The sequence below is a fragment of the Coloeus monedula genome (assembly GCF_965178545.1).
Source record: "Coloeus monedula genome assembly, chromosome: 21".
NCBI classification, from domain to species: Eukaryota; Metazoa; Chordata; class Aves; order Passeriformes; family Corvidae; genus Coloeus; species Coloeus monedula.
In genome coordinates this window covers 9858143-9878323 of record NC_138801.1, presented here as the reverse complement: position 1 = coordinate 9878323, position 20181 = coordinate 9858143, and the positions used below count along the sequence as shown (strand labels likewise).

The 20181-nt window shown below is 50.6% G+C and overlaps 3 protein-coding genes across 5 annotated transcripts in view; 2 read left to right on the top strand and 1 right to left on the bottom strand.

Annotated features, from left to right (window-relative positions):
• The first annotated feature begins 2371 nt into the window (after positions 1-2371).
• On the top strand, positions 2372-11216 carry DPH7 (diphthamide biosynthesis 7). Of its 2 annotated transcripts, XM_082295374.1 has the most exons (9): positions 2372-2534; positions 2967-3103; positions 3532-3619; positions 4343-4437; positions 5977-6143; positions 6960-7032; positions 7808-7873; positions 8043-8215; positions 9254-11216. In XM_082295374.1, the coding sequence occupies exons 1-9, from the start codon at positions 2397-2399 to the stop codon at positions 9865-9867; spliced, it is 1551 nt and encodes a 516-aa protein (XP_082151500.1). In that variant the 5' UTR covers positions 2372-2396; the 3' UTR covers positions 9868-11216. The 2 variants fall into 2 exon arrangements, with proteins under 2 accessions (XP_082151500.1, XP_082151501.1); XM_082295375.1 differs by lacking the exons at positions 2372-2534; positions 2967-3103 and adding an exon at positions 3164-3294.
• Positions 11217-11880: 664 nt separating this feature from the next.
• Positions 11881-12736, bottom strand: MRPL41 (mitochondrial ribosomal protein L41). The gene has a single exon (XM_082295376.1). It carries the CDS (start codon positions 12574-12576, stop codon positions 12169-12171), a length of 408 nt encoding a protein of 135 aa, XP_082151502.1. The 5' UTR covers positions 12577-12736; the 3' UTR covers positions 11881-12168.
• A 153-nt stretch (positions 12737-12889) lies between these two features.
• PNPLA7 (patatin like domain 7, lysophospholipase) overlaps positions 12890-20181 on the top strand; it is a 117494-nt gene continuing 110202 nt past the window's right edge. For both annotated transcript variants that reach the window (XM_082295373.1, XM_082295372.1), the window contains exons 1-7: positions 12890-13012; positions 13606-13640; positions 16006-16071; positions 16777-16864; positions 17438-17520; positions 19386-19474; positions 19816-19956. In XM_082295373.1, the coding sequence (XP_082151499.1) occupies positions 13608-13640; positions 16006-16071; positions 16777-16864; positions 17438-17520; positions 19386-19474; positions 19816-19956 (500 nt within the window). In that variant the 5' untranslated portion in view covers positions 12890-13012; positions 13606-13607. The remainder of the gene's footprint in view (positions 13013-13605; positions 13641-16005; positions 16072-16776; positions 16865-17437; positions 17521-19385; positions 19475-19815; positions 19957-20181) is intronic.

The window sequence follows — 20181 nt, the reverse complement described above, 5'->3', positions numbered from 1 at the left end:
ACCTAATCACATTTTCCTGTAATGGGTAATCCTTTTTTTAAAAGGAAACATTTAATTCTTTCCTTGAAATGAACTGCACATTTTTTGATTAACCTAAAATGGGACATAAGGAATATTTTTTTTATTATTATTTGGGGTAATCCATTGAACAGGGCAGAAGTATTGACTTTTTTTTTCCTTGCCTGTTTAAAAGGCTGCAATTTGTCCTGCCAATTTTCCATTTTATTACCAGGAATCATGTTTGTCAAAACAAAGTGCAGTCTTAGAGCCCTTAAACACTTAAGCAGCACCGAGCAGGGAGGAGTTGGTGCTGATGTTTGTAATGCTGCTGCAGTGAGGACAAGGACAGGCTGCAGACCAAGGCCTGGAAATTCCCCTGAGGCAATGAGGGAAGGGTGGGACGGAGCCAGGATGGAAGGTGCTTGGGGAAATCCTGATCCCAGGGAATGTGGGAGGGAAAGGGATGGGAGGATGGGGTGCAGCAGGTGGGGAGGAGAGATGCTCACAGGGGTAAAGGGCTGTGAGACCAACGCAAGTGGAAAGAAACTGCCCAGGTTCTGACCTAGCTGAAAGACCAGAATGCTTATGGGTGGCATGGAGATGGTGTAAGACACCACATGGGCCAGGAGCAAAGCTTCACCACCCAGCAAAACAGCACTGAGGGCAAAAGGGGGCTGGTGGGATTAAATGGGGGCATGTGGGATACTCAGAGTAAGAAGAAATCCTTTGTAAACTGAACTGTGTTCAAATGTAAGAGATGGAAAGAATAACATTTGGCAGGTGAAATGCAGCAAAAGCAAACAAACCAACCCAGCAAAATAATGCAAAGAAAAATGGAATAGGAAGAATGTTGGAGTCATAAAACGTGCATGGGTAGTTTTGAAAACACCAGGAGCAGGGGGACTGCTGGAGTCAGCAGAGACTGATGCACAGCAAAGGGACGGGCTGACCTGAAGATGAAAGTGTCAGCAGAGGAAAATCCAGGGAATTGTTTGCATATGTGTTCCATGTGAAAGAGCTGGTGGAGTTCACACAGGAATACTTCCAGATGGAGAGCTCCACAGCGAATCTGTTCACAACAGAAGTGCTTTTAGGAGAGATTAAAGTTCAGCTGAAATGAGCAGCAACAAGTTGCCAGGACCAGACGGTGCCACCTACGGCTCTGAGGGAGCTCAGGGATGAATAAGCCGAGCTCCCAGCTGGGATGGTGACCTCTCCCTTGGTACAATGTCACAGCAAATGTCACAGCAGCTTCTGGGAGGAATTTCAAACTACAGCCACCTGCACTCCGCAAACTCATGGACGCTGTGATGCAGCACCAGTGGCTGAGTACCAGGGAGGAGTCAGGGTGGGTTTTGTACAGGGAAATCGTGCTTCAAAACTCTACTGGAACTGCTTCAATTCCAGGCATCAACAAGCAGGGAAAAGGGGATTTGGTTGGGACAATCTGAACTTCCAAAATGCACTTAATGATGACTTTGCTCAAGGTACTTAAGGAAAAAAAGCTGCTGGTCAAAAAGGGAAATGTCACATAGACAACTGTTTAAAAGACAGGAAAGGAAGAGTAGAAGGGAGGGTGGGAAATAAACAGATGCATGCCCAATAGATAAAAAAAAAATTTAGAAAAAAGGTAATGAATAATGAAGCTGACAACATCCACTGATGAGGTTATTCAGTGTAATAATATAAAAGGCTGCGTGAATTGCAGAAGGATGTTATGAGAGAGCGGGAGATGAAGTTCAGTGTCAATAAAATGTAGGGTTGGTTACGGGAAAACACCAAACGGCGAGGCCTTGACTGTCGTCTCTCAGCAGCGAGACCTTCGGCTCTGCAGGATTTCCGCCTGCGGAACAGCGGCAATCCAGGAGCGGCACCGCGGGGGGAATGGGTGCGGGATGCATCCCGAGCGTGCAGGACTCGCCCTTCGACTGGGAAAGGACTGAGGGGAAAGGGAAAGCCTCAGGCCATGGACCAGGATCGCTCCGAGGTCCGGAACAGCTTCTGCGCAGGAACAGCGCTGTCAGCCCGTGTCTCCTCGGGAAGTGCCGGGGTGGGGAAGGTCTCTAAGCGAGGCGCCGGGAAGATGCCGAAGGAAGGCTGAGCCCGGTTTTCTCTCGTGAGCAGCTGCCGGGTTCAGGGCAGGGTCCTTCACCGGGCGGGCGCTGGAGCCGCAGCTCTTTTCCCCCGGGAAGGACGCGTTGGGAAGAGGCGCGGACAAGCGAGCGGAACCCCCCCAAAGCCCGGCGTGCGCGGACTGCCCGGCCGGGGGAAGAGGCGGCTCCGCGGGGGCAGCTCCGCCCCGGGCCCGCCCTGACCGGGAAGCAGACGGGCGGCGGCCCCGCCTCCCCGGAGCCTCCCGGGAGCCGCCCCGGCGGCGCAGCAGGGCCCGGCCCGCGATGGCCGCGCCGTGCAGGACGCGCACGCTGCAGGTGGTGGACACGGAGTTCAGCGCGGACGCGGTGGAGTGGTGCCCGGTGGAGGGCTGGCACAGCATCCTGGCCTGCGGCACCTACCACCTGCGCCGGCCCGACCAGGTGAGCCCGGCGCCGCTCCGGGGCGAGCCCCGGCCCCCGCCGGCCCCGTTCCGGGGCGAGTCCCCCATCCCCGCCCGGCCGGCACCGTTCCGCGGCGAACTCCCATCCCCATCTCTGCCCGGTAGCGCTCCGGGGCGAGCCCTGGCCCCATCCCTGGCCGGCTCCGCACCAGGGCGAACCGCCGTCCCCGCTTGGCCCCGCTCCGGGGTGAGCCCCGTCCCCATCCCCGGTCCTGCCTTGTCCCGGCTGCGGCGGCTCGAGGAGGGGCAGAGAGGCCCCTCTGGTGAGCGTGGCTGGCCCCGGTGGTGGCTTTCATCCCTCAGGGTTGGGACTGCCCCGTTGGGAGCCTCAGCCCCGCTCCCCGCTCCCAGCAGGGTCTCGGGTGCGGAGCAGAAGCGCGGCTGAGCCTGCTCTTTCCCATGTTTTCCGCAGAGCGATTCCCGAGGGAGCAGTGGGGCCTGTGACCGGACGGGGCGGCTCTACCTGTACCACTACAACGAGGAGCAGCCGTACATCCCGCTGACCGAGATCCAGCGCATCGACACGGCCGCCATCCTGGACATCAAATGGTAACGCCGGCCCGGCCAGGCTTGGTGCCACAGCAGCGGGCTCTGCTCCTCTGGGGATCCTTTTTTTGGCATGGCAGCAACAGCAGCAGTTACTAATGGAACAGTTCCTGACTTCTTGGAGGGAAATACTTTCCGGTTTGTTCCAATGAGCAAAGACTGCCTTGTTTCTGTTTTACCCTTTCTGCTGACTTGTGAGTGGCTGGTCGTGATTTTGTACCTCATTTATTTATATAATAACATATAGTAGATCTCCCCTGTACAGAATCCCCTCCTCGCAGGTGTGTGGGAACTTCAGGAGCCTTAGATTTTCTTAATGTGAGATTTTTTTGGTCACATACCTTCTCCTTGTGCATGTTGGAACGAAAGTTATGTCTTTGTTCTCTTCAAGAAAGATGGACATCGGAGATTTGTTTAACTTGATCTTGTAGGTGCCACATTCCTGTTGCAGAACATCCCATGGTTGGCATCGCAAACTCCACAGGCGCCGTGGAATTTTGTCATCTGACTGGAAGTGAGGTGGGTGGATGCAATGCTTGCTGCTGCTGAAGCTGGTTTTAACCCGTGTTTGATACATCACTACATTTACTAGCAGTGTGCATTGGCTTGCAGGAAAGCTGGGTGGTTTCCATGGCTTCCTCAGCATCCTTAGCTTTTCTAATGCTTCTTTTGTCTTCTGATAATGTTTATCATAAATTCTATAAACTTGTTTGTGGCACCAGAGAGTTGGGCTGGGCTCTGCCCACCTGCAAAGTGGGGGAGGAGACGCAGGAGCAGGGCAGAAGCAATCCCTGGAAACAAGTACGGACTAACTGGGAAACATCAGAAGGAGCAAAGCTGGTGAAAGCAGGGAGGATTTTTGGAGTGGGGTTTCTTTTGGTGGTGAGTGAAGAGAGTGATCAGAGCCATTCTCACAGAGCAAAGAAAGCAGAGGCCAGTCTGTAAGGGAATTCAGCAGTCGGGTCATCACTTCTCCTGCACTTCATCACTCCCTGAGAGGAAGCAGAGTTTAAGGGAGGTTTGGTGGGAGACGAGCAGCAGAAGGTTGGAATCTTGTGTGTGCACGTCTGCCTCTCAGCCAGCACTGGGTGATTGTAGTGCTGGGGGACATTTCATTGCTTCCTTGGTGTGGGACCCTCATTTGCTCATGAGTCTCTGGAAAACTGCTGTGGGGAGCAGTGCACCTGTTGTTATGTGCCTGCTGTCTTCCCAGTCTTAATCCATTCCTTTTGTTTCCAGTAGAAGAACAGCTGCATGTTGGAGCCACGCTTCAGGGTGGATCTCGGGGCACAGCGACTGGCCTTGTCCTTGGACTGGTCCACTGGACGAGAGCAATGGTGAGGGTGGGAGATGGAGGCTGGGGACCAGTGTATGTGGGACAACTTTCAGGAGAAGTTGAGGACTTGGATGAAGGAATCTTTAGTGGTTTTGACTTTCTTGATCCCAGCTGTCTCTCTGGCCCTGCTCCAGAAGTTGCTGTTTCCAGAGCAGAGGTAACAGGAACACAAACACTATGGCCACTGGAACAGGAGCAGAGACTAAACAAACAACAAATGTGAGGTTGTGTTCTGGGGAATGGCAGCAGGTGAGCCAGGGATGTGTCTTCTGCTGCCTTTGTTAAAAGGAAAGACCAGAACGGGATGCAAATGGAGCTGCTGGTTCCAACTCTGCTCTTAGAACAGCTGAAATTTTAGTGTGAAGTTCTCCTTAAGAATTGCTAATAATAGTACATGTAGGAAGTTTAATCATGGCTTAGTGAGAAACAGGAGAGAATTGGTTTGGAAGCAGCTCCTTCCTCTATCAAGCACTCATACACGAGATTTCAGAAATGGCATTGCTGCATGAAATAACCTGAATTAGCTGTACCTTGAAAGAGGAGGGTCAATGTGTTCTGTAGGTGCAGATGAAGAGTGGTGCCTTTGGTGTGAGCCTGGAAACCAGGGGGGTCAGGCAGTCATTGCTTAATGCTGTAGGGCAAATTTGCTAATTAAAGCTGTTTCTGTGCATGCTGTTTAATGAATAAGTAGAATTGCCAGTTAGACTTTCTTCTTACATTCCTTCTTCTTGTCTCTGTCCTTCCCAATATTGTTGCTCTGATGAAAAGCCCCTTTAAAGCCTGTCATTGTTGTCACTTGAGAGACCAGTAATGTCTCCTAGAAGCCAAATGTACATCGTTCACATCTCTGCAGGAAGGGGGTGGCCCTGTATCTCTTATGTGGGAATTTGGGAGATTCAGTGTGGCTGAATAATTTGATCAGAACTGGAAAGAAGCCCCAGGCCACCAAAGCAGTGCCTGCAGTTGCAGGTAACCAAACAGAAGGGACCTAGTTCATGTCAGGGAATGTCAGAAAATCTGTGCACTGGGAATTGCAAAACATTTGCCAGTGCTCCAAGGTCATTGTGTCTAGAAACTAACTGTGCTGTGGCACAGGAAGAGAGCAGGAAAGGTCAGGATCAGCCAGTGCTTTGGGTTTCAGTGATAGCAAGGAAATAAAACATCTCTTTGTACTCCAGAAGAGGGAAGAGGCTCTGAAAGGGCATTGTGAGTCTGACTTGGAGGAAAAAAAAAATCCCTCTTCACATGGAATTTGTTTATTGATGTAATGTGAAGCATGTAAGAAGTCAAGTTTTGCATCTCTGAGAAAGACAAGAGCCAGGGGTGGTTCTTTCCCTGACGTGAGTGTGAGTGGTTGCTCCCTGTGAGAGCAGGGATCACTGGGGCAGGTGATTTAAAGATGGAATGGGCTGAAGCTGAAAAGAATTGTATGAATGTGTCATTCCTGCCACCATGTAGCCAGTGTCTGTCAGTGTTTAGTTGAATCGAAATACTTGATTGTTGCAGTAATTCCTGATGTTTTCTCTGTACCCCGCTGTAGTGGATGTCCTTTGAGAGTGATCAGCAGTGATTCAGAGGGGAAGCTGAATCTTTTCTCCATAGATGAATCTGCTCCTTCTGTGCATGTCCTGAACCAGTGGGAAGCTCACCAATTTGAGGCCTGGATTGCTGCTTTTAATTACTGGGACACTGATATTGTGTATTCAGGTCTGTATGGACTGGGAAGCTCCTTTGGGGCTGTTGGGGAGGGGGCCCCTTGTTTAGGGATGTGTTCCTTGGGATTTTACTTCCCAGGGTTGGGTATGCTGTTTGCATCACCTCTTGAAGGAGCTGGGGTCTCTGCTTAGGGGTGAAAGGCTTCTTGATGGTGGGAAATGGTTGGAGTTACTTAGGAGAAGCTGTACCCTGAAAACTGTACTTTGGGTGGCTATTGGCAAAAAAAGATGATATTCTCTTGCAGTATGCAAAGAGCCAGAGAGCTGTTTGAGTCCAGTCTTTATGACTTGTAATGTTTGTTTCTTACCAAAGTGAGGGTATTGATAACAGATGTGTTTTCTGTGGTGATGGGTATTGCCAATATGAGCCTCAATGTGATTTTTGGTGTGTCTGTTAAATTCTATGAGATCCCAGGGCTGGAAAGCATCAGCTCTGTATCACAGACTGTCCTGAGCAGAAAAGGACCACCAAGATCATCAGTCCAACCCCTCTGCACAGACCCCCCAACAGCCCCACCCTGGGCATCCCTGGCAGCGCTGTCCAAACGCTCCTGGAGCTCTGGCAGCCTCGGGGCCGGGCCCATTCCCTGGGGAGCCTGGGCAGTGCCCAGCACCCTCTGGGGGAAGAACCTTTCCCTGCTCTCAGCCTGAGCCTGCCCTGGCCCAGCTCCAGCCGCTCCCTGGGTGCTGTCCTGGTCACAGAGGGCAGAGATTGGAGCTGCCCCTCGCGAGGAGCTGCAGACTCTGCACTGCTTTGCCCCATGCTCAGGGCTGGTGCTGAGGGTCACAGTGTTTTGTCCCCGGGCAGGAGGGGATGACAGCCTGCTCAAGGGTTGGGACACCAGGTGCAGTCCGGAGGCTCCAATCTTCACCAGCAGGAGGTGAGTGAGCCCTGTCCACACCCACACCCTTCAGCAGTGGGGTGCCAACACCCACTGTGGTTGTGCCCCTTCCCAAGCCACTGCATTTGGAGATGAGCAGTGACAGTGGATCCTGGTTCTGCCTCCCTTGGGAAATGGATCTATTAGTGTTTTTCATCAGGACAACTTCAGGTTGAAACCTTCTTCTCCGTGTCCTTCAACACGATAAACCAAGTGCTGACTTGCACATGTGAAGAGGGTGGTAGTTTCTTTCTGAAAAGGATCCTGATTTTACACTTTTATTTTGGCAATTTTTGTGTGTGTTAAATTGGGATATGTTATTATGGAATGTTTTTTAGAAAATATTTTGTAATCCACTGTTCAGTTATTCAAAGTGATTTCATATCTTATTTTAAACTACGATTAAAACAATATACACAGCTCTCCAGTGGAATTCTAAATGTAAACTTAAATTACACTGGGGACTATTGCTATGGAAATATTAATTCTGGGAATAAAGTCTCCTGGGAATGGAGTTGTTCTGCTGGAATTCTTAGGGCCTTTGAGCAGCAGTTTATGGGGTAAACATTATTAGAAAATACTTGTGCTGAGAGATGGTGTGAGTAGAAGTTTTGTCCCTGGGAATGCTGTTGGACTGTGTAGATGGAACTCTGCTTGGGTGGGTCACTGGACTGAAATTTTGAGCTCACCTCTCCTGGGACACCTTGATGAAATAATGTGGACTCAAAATTCAAGGAAGAGGCCCTTCTCGAATTGCTATCTCTTCCCTCTGCAGACATTCCATGGGTGTGTGCAGCATTCAGTGCAGTCCCCACCGGGAGAATCTCCTGGCCACAGGCAGGTGAGTCCCTTCCAGCTGCTCTCCCCTGGTGTGACCAGCCTCCTCTGTTACCTGAACGTGCTGCTGCCTCTTCAGAAATTCCATGTGGTGCAGAGCACGTGGTCTTCCCTACCTTTCTTCTGTGCCCTGACTGGGCTGTGCTGCTTTTCTCTTTGTGGTGTGTCCCCAGCTACGATGAGCACGTGCTGCTGTGGGACACCAGGAACATGAAGCAGCCGCTGGCTGACACCCACGTGGAAGGTGGGGTTTGGAGGCTGAAGTGGCACCCCACGTGTGATTTCGTGCTCTTGGCAGCCTGCATGCAGAGCGGCTTCAAGATCCTCGACTGCCGCGGGAGCCTGGGTGAGTGTCCAGGGAGTGTCCAGGGAAGAGCTGCTCTGCTGCTCTCCTTTGCTGCCTCCAGGTTAATGGGGAGCTCCAGCTCTGACCCTGCTGGCAGGATTGAGATGGTGTCAATAGCCACAGACTTCTGTTCCAGTTTGAGGTAACTCTTCCAGCTTTTCCACACCTGTGCACTCTGCTGGCCTGCTCGGTTGTGCCAAGGCCCTGTCACTGTTTGTGTGCAAATCTCCCATAACTTCTTCTCATGGGAAGAAAGCCTTTGTGTTTGGTGGGAGGGCACAACCATTCTGGGTTTGTGTTCATTGTGATGGTTCAGAGAGGTTCTCCTGACCGTCAGGTGGTGCTTTCCTGTTAGCAGGAGTTACTGACCTGCTGGGGAATTGGTTATTGCCTCAGGAAGGAAGTGCTCTGCAGCCTGGTTAATCCAGAATAACATGAATAAGCCTTTCATGTGAATCACGAGGTACTTCCATGGTGGAAAAGCTGTTTGCATTCACATTACAAATGCAGTCTGACAGAGGATAGTTGGCTTCCTGGGTTCTCCAGACCTTGGGCAGATCCACTGTTTAGGAAATGAGGATAGCATTTCTCCTGTGTGGGGAAGGAAGGAACTTGATGTCTACTTACTGTCAGAGTCAAATGCTGAAAGCTGACAGGAAGAACATCTGCAGTGTATTAATAGCCAGGACCTGGCAATCCCCCAGGTGTGTTCATGGGTCGGTGAAGGTTGTGGTGTGATCAGTCTTGCCTGTCTTGAGCCTTTGTAGGTACTTTGAATAATGATGCTCTTAAACCTCATGCATGTTAAACCCTCTTCTCATCTGCTGCTGACCCAGGGCAAATCAAGGCCATTGAGAGGTGGCTGAAAAACGGTCAGTACCTCATTCCTCCTGGAGTGCTTCACTCTGTGGTGAAGAAAGCAATAACCAGAGAACTCTTCCCATGGGACACAGCCAATGCTGGAATGGCTGCTGAGCACTCTGCCGCAACCCACAACTTCATTTCTAAGTCATTTCATTTATCTTTTTTTTTTTAAAGCGGAAAACACAGAGGAATGCATCATCCTGTCATCCTATGTCCTGCACAATTCCTTGGCCTATGGGGCTGACTGGTCAAGGCTGTGTCCGAGGGATTCCTTGGCTGCAACCCAGGACCTTGCTGCTGCATCCCAGCCTTCGGAGGAGCTCATGGGAACATCAGGGGAAGGAGACGAGAGGCTGAATTTGCAGGTCCAGAACCTGAAGATAATTTATGAGTCTCCTACAGCTACTTTTGATGTAATCCTGGATGAGGAGAGTGAAAGCCCTGCTGTGGCACTCGCAGCAGGGGCAGGGCCAAAGTTGGCTGGGGATCCTGGACTGGTGAGGGGCTCTGGTTTAAAGGGGAGTTTAGATTTGGCTGCCCAAGGGGCAGATCCGGGGTCAGCCAGCGGCTCTGACTCAGGAGCCAAGAGACCCAATGGAATGGGCCTGGATGGAGGCAGTGACTCAGCCAGGTCTCCAGACAGCCCCAAAGAAATGAGCATTGTAGCCACTTGTTCCTTCTATGACAACATCCTCCACATCTGGAAGTGGGAGATGAGCCTGGGGACCCCTCTGGATGTTCCAAGTCCTGGATGTCCATCTGAAAGAACAGCTGAAAGTTTGCATTGACCAGTCCCGAGGGAAGAGGGAGGAAAACTCCTGAACTGAAAGTGACAGCTGAACGTGATGCCCTAACTTCTGCTGGGCTTTCCCAGTCTTACTGCTGAGCTTGGGAGTCTTTCAGGGCCAACACTGATGGAATTCCTGGTGTTTTATTTTCAGCAGAGAGGGAAGCCTTTGCTTGCAGGCCTGTGGTCATGCCCAGACAGGTTTATTTAGTTTTTCCCTTAATGTCCTAGTTCTAAGTGGAACAGCCCTCCTCTCACAGGCTGCTGCTTTGTACCTCAGATTTGAATCCTTTCAAGGCTGGTTTGCATTTCACAATGGATCTGTTAAGCACGTTCTCCTCCTTCCCTCACAAACCAGGCTCAGCTGTGCTGCTGTACAGACCCAGTAAGTGATCAGAAGGTTCCCTGAACGTCTCAGAAAAGCCCCCGAGCAGAGGCTTGGCCGTGTGATGTGTGTGTGTCCCTGGAGAAGAGCTCAGACAGGCCAGATGCAGTGCAATGTGCTCACAGTGATGCCTAATAGAGAAGTTCTGGTTGAGAAGGAAGTGCAGACTGCCTGGCGTGATGGGAAGTGCTGTGGGATGCTCCTTGTGAGGATCCTCGTACATCTCCATCATTTCCCATCAGACTGACTGCAGACTCCTTCATCATTCCCAGCTGAGCACCCACCCTGGTTCAGATAAATCCTGTAGTGACCTCACCATGTTTCAGTGCCACTCAGCCACCCCCCACAGCCTCTCAGTATCCAGCTCATGTTTTCTGCTCTCCACAGAGCCACGTTAAGGTCCAAAGTCAAGCTCAGTTTTTAAAAGGTGAACAGCTTTAAGATCAAAACCTCCAAAAAGTGTAAGCGGTGTTTCCTGACATCTTTTTAAGTTCAAAGTAAGTACAGAAACCAAAATCTTAACAGCATTGCCCAACTACCTCCAGGAATGGCTGCAGGATTTCTTATGGTTGCTCCATTAGCTCTCTTTTTTTCCACTGTGAAATATATCAAAACACCCCTTCTGGAACATTTTCTCGATTCCTAGAAACAAAAAACCAGCTTAAACTAGATGAGTAACCTTTAGCTTGCATGGTTTGTCTTTGAGGGTCCTAAAGAATGAGTTATCTGGAGGGAAAGAAACACCAGCAACAGGTCTCTGTGTAACAGTGCTGCAGCTAAACGAAGTCGAGCAGATGAGAACTTTGCTGCTTTGAAAAGCCCTTCTCAAGGGTGAATGTGTATTTTAGCAAACATTCTTGAGCACTGTTACATGAAGATTCATATTAGTAATGAAAACAAGAGCTTTTGCTAAAGAAAAAACATGCTATTTTTGGATGTTTCTAAAATAAAATCAATACAAGTGATTGATCTCTTTTTGGCTGTTTTGGGTTTTAAAAATCAAATGACTTGGCAGTCCTCGTGAGGACCTTCTGCCCTGGGATGGCTCAGGCTCCAAGGGCTGAAAGTTCTTTAGGAGTCAGAGCGGTCAACCCAGTTTCCTGCGAAAACCGAGGGTGTGTCCCTGTATCTGCCGATGACTCTGCTTTAAAGGTTGTAATGCCTTTTATTGCCCTGTGAGATCGGCAGGGAACAGCCCGAGGGCAGCGAAGCTGGAGTGGTGTCACCGACTGGGACCAGCCTGGTTTAGGCTTTGGGCCAGTCCTTGCTTTGCTCAGAGAAACGAGGAGACCCAGTTTTTATCTGCCTTCACACAGGGTGTGAGGCTGATGCCGAAGCGATTTTTTTGCCTTTTTTTCTTTTATATATTCTCTGTATTCTTTACACATATAAATATCAATTCGGTATCATGGTAAGTGATGTGGTCAAGAGCAAGCTGGAATTGGCATCCAAGGGCACAGGATTTCCTTCTGGGACTTGGGGCTGTAGCACCCCCACTCCATCACAGCCCTGCCCTGCCCCGAAAATGTGGGCGTTTTAACCACCACCTTCAGGACTCATCTGTCAGCCCTTATTACAGACTAAGTACTCACAGACCATCCACTAAACATGCTTCCTTTCTCCCAAAGCGAACGTTTTCAGTCTTAATTTAATCCTTAAAGTTTAATTCTTAAACTTGGCAGTAGTTTGTATTTACAAACGTCACGGACCCGTCACCCTTAGAGCCCCCAGAGAGGGCTGTGCTCTCCAGGCACAACTGTCTCCCAGAGGAATTACCAGTCATGGATGGGAAATCAAACCGCCGACTTTCCCCAGGATTTAAATCAGGTATTACAGAAGAACAAGGTAGAAGGATTTGCTTTAATGTTCAGTGACAGAGCTTGTCCCGCGCTGGCCGGCGGTACCACTGCCCGCTCCCTACCGCACGTAGTTCTTGGGGAAGAGCTGGAAGAGCTTGCCCTCCTGCGTGGGCTCGAAGCCGTACTTCTCCAGGTTGTTGGGGTCGAATGTGCCGTCCTTCACGTCCTTCTCGATGCGCGGAGCCACCAGCTCGTCGAAGAGCTGCTTGGCCGTCACGGGCGGCTCGGAGCCCTCGTCTGCGCGGTAAGACACGTAGGGCCGCAGCTTGAAGCCCGTCAGGTCGGGCACGACGAACTCGGGCACCATCTCTTTGACGAGGAGGAACTTCTTGTTGCGGGTGAGCACGCCCAGCTTCTTGGCGCCGCGGCCCTTGTTGTGGCTCCGGGGGCCGCGCTTGCTGGTGAACGGCGACACGCGGTCGGCGCCGCGCACCAGCCCGCGGACCAGCTGGGTCAGCAGCCCCATGCCGGGCACCGAGGAACCAGCGGAGCCGGAGCGAGTCCCAGAGCGCACGCGGGAGGGCTCAGGGGAGGGGGAGCCGCTCCCGGAGGGCACCGAGGACTCCCCGAACCACGCCGGGGCCCGGCCGCGCTCTCAGCCCGGAGCGGCCCCGCCGCGGCCGCACACCGCAACAGCGCCCGCTCCCATTGGCCGGGCCGCGCCAGCCAATCCGCGGCGCCGATGCTGCCCCCGCGCGGCACGCGCGCCGAGCGGCGCCGGGGGGCTTCCCCGGCCAATCAGCGGCGAGGGGCTCGCGGCGTGGGCGGGGCCTGGCGCGGCCGCGCCCCCTGGCGGAGGCGGGCGGGGTCTGCGCTCAGCGCCCTTCGCCCCCGGCCCGGGGAGCTGCGGGAGCCCGGGCGGGACAAGGGCCGGGACCGGGAGCGCGGCAGGAGCGGGGCAGGTGAGAGGGTGCTGGGGGTCGCTGGGGAGAAGCGCCGGGTCCCGGGCCTTGCGGGTTGTGCAGCCCCGCCGTGCCCCCGGCCGGTGCCCCAGGCCCGGCGGGAGGAGGTTGTTGTTGAAGGTGCGCCCCGAGCTTTAACCTGGCGAAACGGGGCCGGGCAGAGCAGCCGGGTCCGGCCGGGGTGGCTGGAGGGTGACCGGGGCTGTCCTGAGGCGCAGCCCGGAGCGGTCGGTGCCCGGTCCCTGCCGGGCAGTGTCCGTCCCGCGGTGCCATCCCGGTGTCCGCTTTCCTTGGAGCGCACGGAGCAGGGATAGGTTTGGCTGTGGCACCCTGTGGAGGCTCCTGGGGAGTTTCTGTTTCAATGCCCGTGGCTGCGGAGAAGTTTTCTTCTGGAGAACTCCCGTCCGGGGAAGTCCCGTCCCCCAGCACTTCAGTGCTGGGTTTTGTTGCTCAGCGGAGAGACAAAGGGATGATAAAGTTAAAAAACTTACTGTTCCCCTTGTGGTGTTCAAGAGTTTGGATCTGGAGCTGTGGTCATCTCTTAACTCAGTCTTCTCTTTTTGTTTTTGTCTTTGCTCCTGCTGCCCCTCCAGACATGGATGAAGGAGACAACAGCACCAGCCTTGAGGTACAATATATTTTGCTCTTGTTTTTGGACTTATTTATTTCCCCTCTGGGAGTTCCCAGAAGCTGAAAACAGCTGTAGCTAATCTGATAACATTGGGACAATACCTTTAGATGCTTTTCCTCTGTAAGAGCCTTTCCTGCTGGCAGTTTTATCCTTTCAAACTTTTAAGGATTGGTCCCATGTTATTGTGTGGGGTTCGTTGTTTTTATTTTTGTATTTTTAAAATTTCTTACAAACCATTCATGCTCTGCTTCATATTCGAAGCTGTTTCAATAATTTAAATACTTTCATTTTTAGCCTAAAGAAGGAGGACTTGCAGGATTCTGGCAGACTGCTCTTCTTGCATTTGTTTTTAATCATAAACGTGAAACTCACAGACCAGCAAGGCACGTGGTGCTTTCCATAGTCGTGAAAAACAAACCCCGTGAGAGGAAATACTTCTCAGAACTAACAAACACACACAATGTACTTGTACGCAGTTAAAAATGTTTTGTGAAAATCCAGGTTCTGTAGTCAAAACAAGGCACGTGCCTCTGAGCTGTGAGGAAGTCTTGTGCTTTGGGCTAATCCCAGTTTTAAGTCCTTGTTTTTAGGGCTGATAAGCCTTGCCCACCACTCCCTGCCCGGGGAATGTCTCAGTGTTTGCCTTGGGCTGCAGTGAGGAGTTGTTGGGCTCCCAGCAGAGCGGAGTGTTGGGTGCCTGTGCTCTGGATGGGTGTGAGCTGCAGTTGTGAGGCTGCATGTTTATGTTGATTGCTGTAAAGTCTCGGGTTCTCAAGGAAACTTTGACATCAGGAAGCAGCAAAATGCTCTTCGTGCTAATCCATCCTCTTGGCAGGTCACTGCTCCGTGTTCAAATGCAGTGAGGGGCCTTGCAGGGTGGTCCCACAGGTGTTGTGGGTCTGGGGGTTCTTTGGGGCTGTGTGAGGGGAAGTCCTTGGACTGGGGCGCTGACCACAGCCCTCCTCAGAGAGGAGCTGCCCTGGTGGCTTGGCTGTGACCTCATTCCTGCCCCAGGAGCTGTCACAGCAATCACTGACGTGTCTCAGGTGTCTGCACAGCTCAGCCTGGGTGCTTTGCTTCCTCTGCTTGCCCAGAAGGATTCTCCATGCTGGGAAAGATTCCCCCCCGAGTCTGAGCAGGGCAATATCATGTTTTCACTGATGAAAACTTCGCAAGAACCTCTCAGTGGTTCTTGGAGCTCTGAATTTCTTCAGCCTGGCATGTTTGTGTTTTATTCTTTTTCCCATGGGTTTGTTTCTCCTCCTGCAGCAGCAGTGTGAGTGTCAGTTGGCAATTACTATTTTTGGTGCTATTTGAGATCATCCAGGCCTGGGGAGCAGCAGAACTGTCCATGTCCCAGTGTCCCTGACAGTGTCAAGGGGAAATAAATACATTAGGTGACCACAACAGACTTGGAACTCTGTGTCACCAGGTGTTCTACCTGTTGCTGACACATCTCCAGCTTCTTATTTTTTCAAAATCTTGTGACTTTTCACTATAATCCCATGAGTAATAGGCTGATAACAGTAGTGGCAGAGTTAGTTTGACTCGTGTTGGGAAGATAAACATTCAAGTGCTAAAGGGACCTGAGAAGGCAAAGTGAGTGCAGGGATCTGGTGACTGGTCTGGCAGGAGTTTCATTTGTGCTGTAAAACTGGAATGAATTTCATGAGAGAGACCAGTTTGGTGACTTGGTGTACACTGCATTTTTTCTCTTGCTGGCAAAGCTGAGTTAGATGTCTTCCAGATCTGGAACCAAGGGCAGGAATGGGACCTGAACTGTGTGTAGTGCTTAATTCAAGTGATTTTAGGGTTCAGGACTTAGAGGGGAATGTATTTCTCTTGTACTCATGTTGTTTTCACTTGTTCCTGAGAGTTGTTTTGCCTTTCTCCCCCTGTCTCTTGAGTTTTGGGTTGGCATTTGTGAGACTATTTTAAGTGCCAGTTTTTATTCCTGGGTGACACTGGTTGGCACAGGTCCCAGGACAGCACACCTGAGGTCAGAGTTTCTGCCCATGTGCATCATGTGCTTTTTATGATGACTGTAGTATGCTGGTTTATGACTTGTTTTCTCAGTCTCATGAAGTCCTTTATATTCCATTCTCGTCCTCGTTGCTCTGAATAATGTAAAATGATTTTTAAAAGTGTTCATCTCACTGTTTGACCCTGGTTTAGGACTGTTTGGGAATGCACTGTACTGACAGCAGCACAAAACTGCCCTACTGACCCCTCTCCACTGAATGTTTCTGTTTGCAGAGTGGGTTATAAGTCAAAGAAAAACACAATCCAGTTGGTTGAGAGGTTTTTCTGGAGGCTTTTTTCCAGTCGTGGGAAACTAATTTCACCTTCCTTTTGGTGCCAGGCTGTGTTGCCAGGAGGTGAGACCCCCATCCTGCAGTTTGTGGAGGACAGGATCCAGACCACCATGGTAAAGTATAGCTGCAGTCAGCTGGCTGAAGGGTGGGGGTGCATCCAGAGCAGCTTCTCCTGAGCTCCAGGAGCTCTGCTAAGTCACTGCCAAAGTCTGAGCGTTTGTTTCTTTGCTGTCACTGTGCATGAGGCAGGAATTAATTCCTGTTATTTAGAATCACAGGCTGGTTTGAGTTGGAAGGGACCTTAAAGCCCATCCAGTGCCACCCCTGCCATGGGCAGGGACACCTCCCACTGTCCCAGGCTGCTCCAAGCCCCAATGTCCAGCCTGGCCTTGGGCACTGCCAGGGATCCAGGGGCAGCCCCAGCTGCTCTGGGCACCCTGTGCCAGGGCCTGCCCACCCTCCCAGGGAACAATTCCTTCCCAATGTCCCATCCAGCCCTGCCCTCCTTCATCTTAAGGCCATTCCCCCTTGTCCTGGCACTTGATGCCCTCATGCACCTCCTGTACACTGCATTGATCAGCTCACAGCTCCTGGGGAATTAAAACATGGGATATTTTGCATGTGAGCTTAGCACTGGTCACTGCTGCAGTTTAAACTTCTTGCATGTGTGATGTTTGAATTAAAAATTAAGTATTTATGAATGTGCTTGACTTTTAGACATCTCACTGAGCTGAGTGTTCTTCAGCCCTCCAAAAAGTACATAGTAGCTTCTGAAGCTGAAAATTATTAACTTCTTTCTCCCTGAATTCCCCTCCCAGCTGACTGGAATTGCAATTGGAGCTGCAGTTGCACTGCTGCTTATAGCAGTTGTTGTGTTTGTCGTGTACAGAAGAGTGAGACAGTCTAGTAAGTACTTGAGAACCATGTAAGTTTTCAAACCAGTTTTCCCATCAGTCTTGAGTCTTTTTGTAATTTTCTGTGGTAGCTGTTTGCTGTAGGGGTGTGGTTCTTGCAGGACAACAGCTTTAAAGGGTGAAGAACTTGTGTTGCTTCACTTGCCCAGGTCTGAACCCAGAGCTGTCCGTGCAGGACCTGCAGGGTTTTATTTCTTTGGTGTCTGAGCAGTATCAGCCTCAGTATCAGCTGTGAATTATGCAAATGGTTTCAGCCCTGCTGTGATTTCACTGTCACAGTAAGGAGAAAGGATTGAACTAGAGGTTTTCCTGAGGAGATTAAAACTACCCACTCCTTCTGTCTGTGTGGAGAGCCCTTTGTCTCCTCCGGGGCTGAGGCAGAACCCCAAGCCAGCCCTGCCTTGGTGGGGCTTGGCCAGAGCTGGGGAATGAGGGATCCCAGGGAGGTTTAAGTTCCAAACGCTGCCCTGAGCTGTTCTGGAGGCAGCAAAGTCACCGAGCTGTGCTCAGGTGTTCTCCCCCAGCTGCTAAAGGTGGTTTCTGATGTGCTGCTTCTGTGTTCCAGAACAACTTCAGCCACACGTGCCTCAGTACAGGTTTCGCAAGAGGGACAAAGTCATGTTCTACGGGAGGAAGATCATGAGGAAGGTGAGGGCGCCTGGTAAAATCCAGTTTAGGAGGTGTAAAGTTTGCAATACTTGACTTGCTGAGCCTGGCCCAGGGCCTTCAGCCTATCAAATCTCACTGGGATTTTGTGGATGTTCCTGGAATACTGACTGGATTGCTGATGGAGCAGCAGTAGCTTCTCCTTCTGGCCAAACCTTTCCTCTTTGAAAAGTATTCTCAGTCAATGAGGGTAGTAATAAATCAGTGAATATCTAACTCCTGTTGGGAGTTGATAATTATTTCAATATCCCATAATCCCAGACTGGTTTGGGTTGGAAGGAGCCTTAAAGCCCATCCCGTGCCATCCCTGCCATGGGCAGGGACACCTCCCACTGTGCCAGGCTGCTCCAAGCCCCAATGTCCAGCCTGGCCTTGGGCACTGCCAGGGATCCAGGGGCAGCCCCAGCTGCTCTGGGCACCCTGTGCCAGGGCCTGCCCACCCTCACGGGATCCTGGCTGTTCCTGTCCTGCCAAGTCAGGTGTGCACTCACTGCAAACCAACATCTGCAGAAAAATAAGGTACAGGGAAGTAACCATCCTTAGTCACCCTGTGTGGAGGAGCACTTCCTCCTGTGAACTGCCCCAGCCTCTGCCTCCCACACTTCATTGAGGTGAATTCAAACACTTGGACTTAATTAGACTCTGGTAGGTTCAATATTCAGTTCTAGAGCTCCGTTTCATTGAGGAGGAGGTGGTTACTCCCTCAATCTTGCACGGCAGGTCAGCCTTTAAGTAGAACTTGGCCAAAAAAACCCTCAATGAGAGGAAATCTTGTGTGTGCACCTTCATAATTTTGATATTCTTCATAATTTTCATGTACAGCTTCATAATTTGGATGAATTTTCACCAAGCTGTATATATGTAACTCACATAAGTAAGAATGCTTAGAATTCCACATGGGAAAATAATTTCAGGTAGTTTTTTGTTTGTGTTTTAGACCTTGCCTTTTGCTGTTCTTCCTGAGTAAGGCACAGAACATTACACCCACACTGCTGTGGGTTGTGCTTCATGGATTTTTTGATAACATACCAAGATTTTACTCCCTCCAAACTAATTAAAGATTCCTTTTGTGACAGAAACTTTTTAGAGATTCAGCTCTTTGGGTAACAAATGGAGAACTGGGAATGTTTTGGAAGTTACTAATGAGGGGCTTTCTTGGTGTAGCAGTTGTGGCGTTTCTCCAGTGGGTGGCACCTGGGAACTAGGAAAAGCAAGGAAGGGCTTTGGTTTGTCACCATCGCAGCCAGATAGAATCCTGGAATATCCTCCGTGGGAAGGGACCCCAAGGATCATCCAGTTCAGCCCTGGCCCTGCCCAGATCCCCCAACAGCCCCACCCTGGGCATTCCTGGCAGCGCTGTCCAAACGCTCCTGGAGCTCTGGCAGCCTCGGGGCCGTGCCCATTCCCTGGGGAGCCTGGGCAGTGCCCAGCACCCTCAGGGGTAGAACCTTTTCTGATCTCCAACCTAAACTTCCCCTGGCCCAGCTCCAGCCGTTCCCTGGGTCCTGTCCCTGTCCCAGGGAGCAGAGATCAGTGCCTTACTCCTCTTCCTGATGCTGAGTGTTCCTGAATGAGAACCACAGCTAAGAATCTTTCCCCTCTACCATCCATTAGCACTGTAGTAGTTGATGAGTAAAATCAAAATACACTCTACTTGCTTTATAGAAAGGAAATGATCCTGAAGTAGTTCTTCCAATCCTCCAAGGTCTTACATGAGCTCTTCCCTCTGCTCACACTCTAATGGCTGGTAAATGTGTTGGTGCCTCAGCAGGGTTGGAATTAGTGGGTTGGGTTTTTTTTGGTTTTGGGTTTTTGTGACTGTTTTTGTTTCTATTATTTCCTCCTAGGTTACAACTCTTCCAAACTCTCTGGTTGGGAACACTGTCCCTCGCCAAAGGATGCGGAAACGGGCAAAGGTTTTATCTCTGGCTAAAAGGTACTTGGGATTTTGGGAAGGGGAAAATTCGTGTCCTGGAGGCTGGTTTGGGGCTTTTGTTTGTGGTGTGGAACTTACCCCTAGCAGAGCACTCTTCTGTAGCTGTTGGTTTTTCCCAGTTCTGTCAGCTGTGGATCAACTGGGAAATTTGCTGAACTGGGATGGTTTTGGTGAGGAAGAGCAGGGGGGTGGAATGTTTCAGCTAACTGATAATGTGTGACTTGGGATGGTGAATTTTAGTGTTTACCATCTACTTATTTAACATTTCCTATTCATACAAATTTAATATTTCCTATTAGTACAAATGAGGGAACATCCTGAACTTACGTTTTCCTTTGTAGGATTCTGCGTATTAAGAAGGAATGTCCAACTCTGCAGAGGAAAGAACCTCCTCCCTCTTTGCTAGAGGCAGATCTGACTGAATTTGATGTCAAGAATTCGCATTTGCCATCAGAAGTGCTGTACATGCTTAAAAATGTCAGGTAATGTTAGATGGAAAGAGAAGTTTAGAGTTGGGTTTTGATGGATGTTCAAGTGATGTAAATATTTGACAGTTTGTGTCAAATCTCAGATTTTATGATTGCATGGTCAGAATCCTGAGGGAGCTGACTGAAATTCATCTGAGCATGAGGACAGAATAAATGACTTTGAATTTTTTAGAAAGATTAAGAAAATAGTTGAGTTTGGGGGGAAAAAAAGGAAGTAGG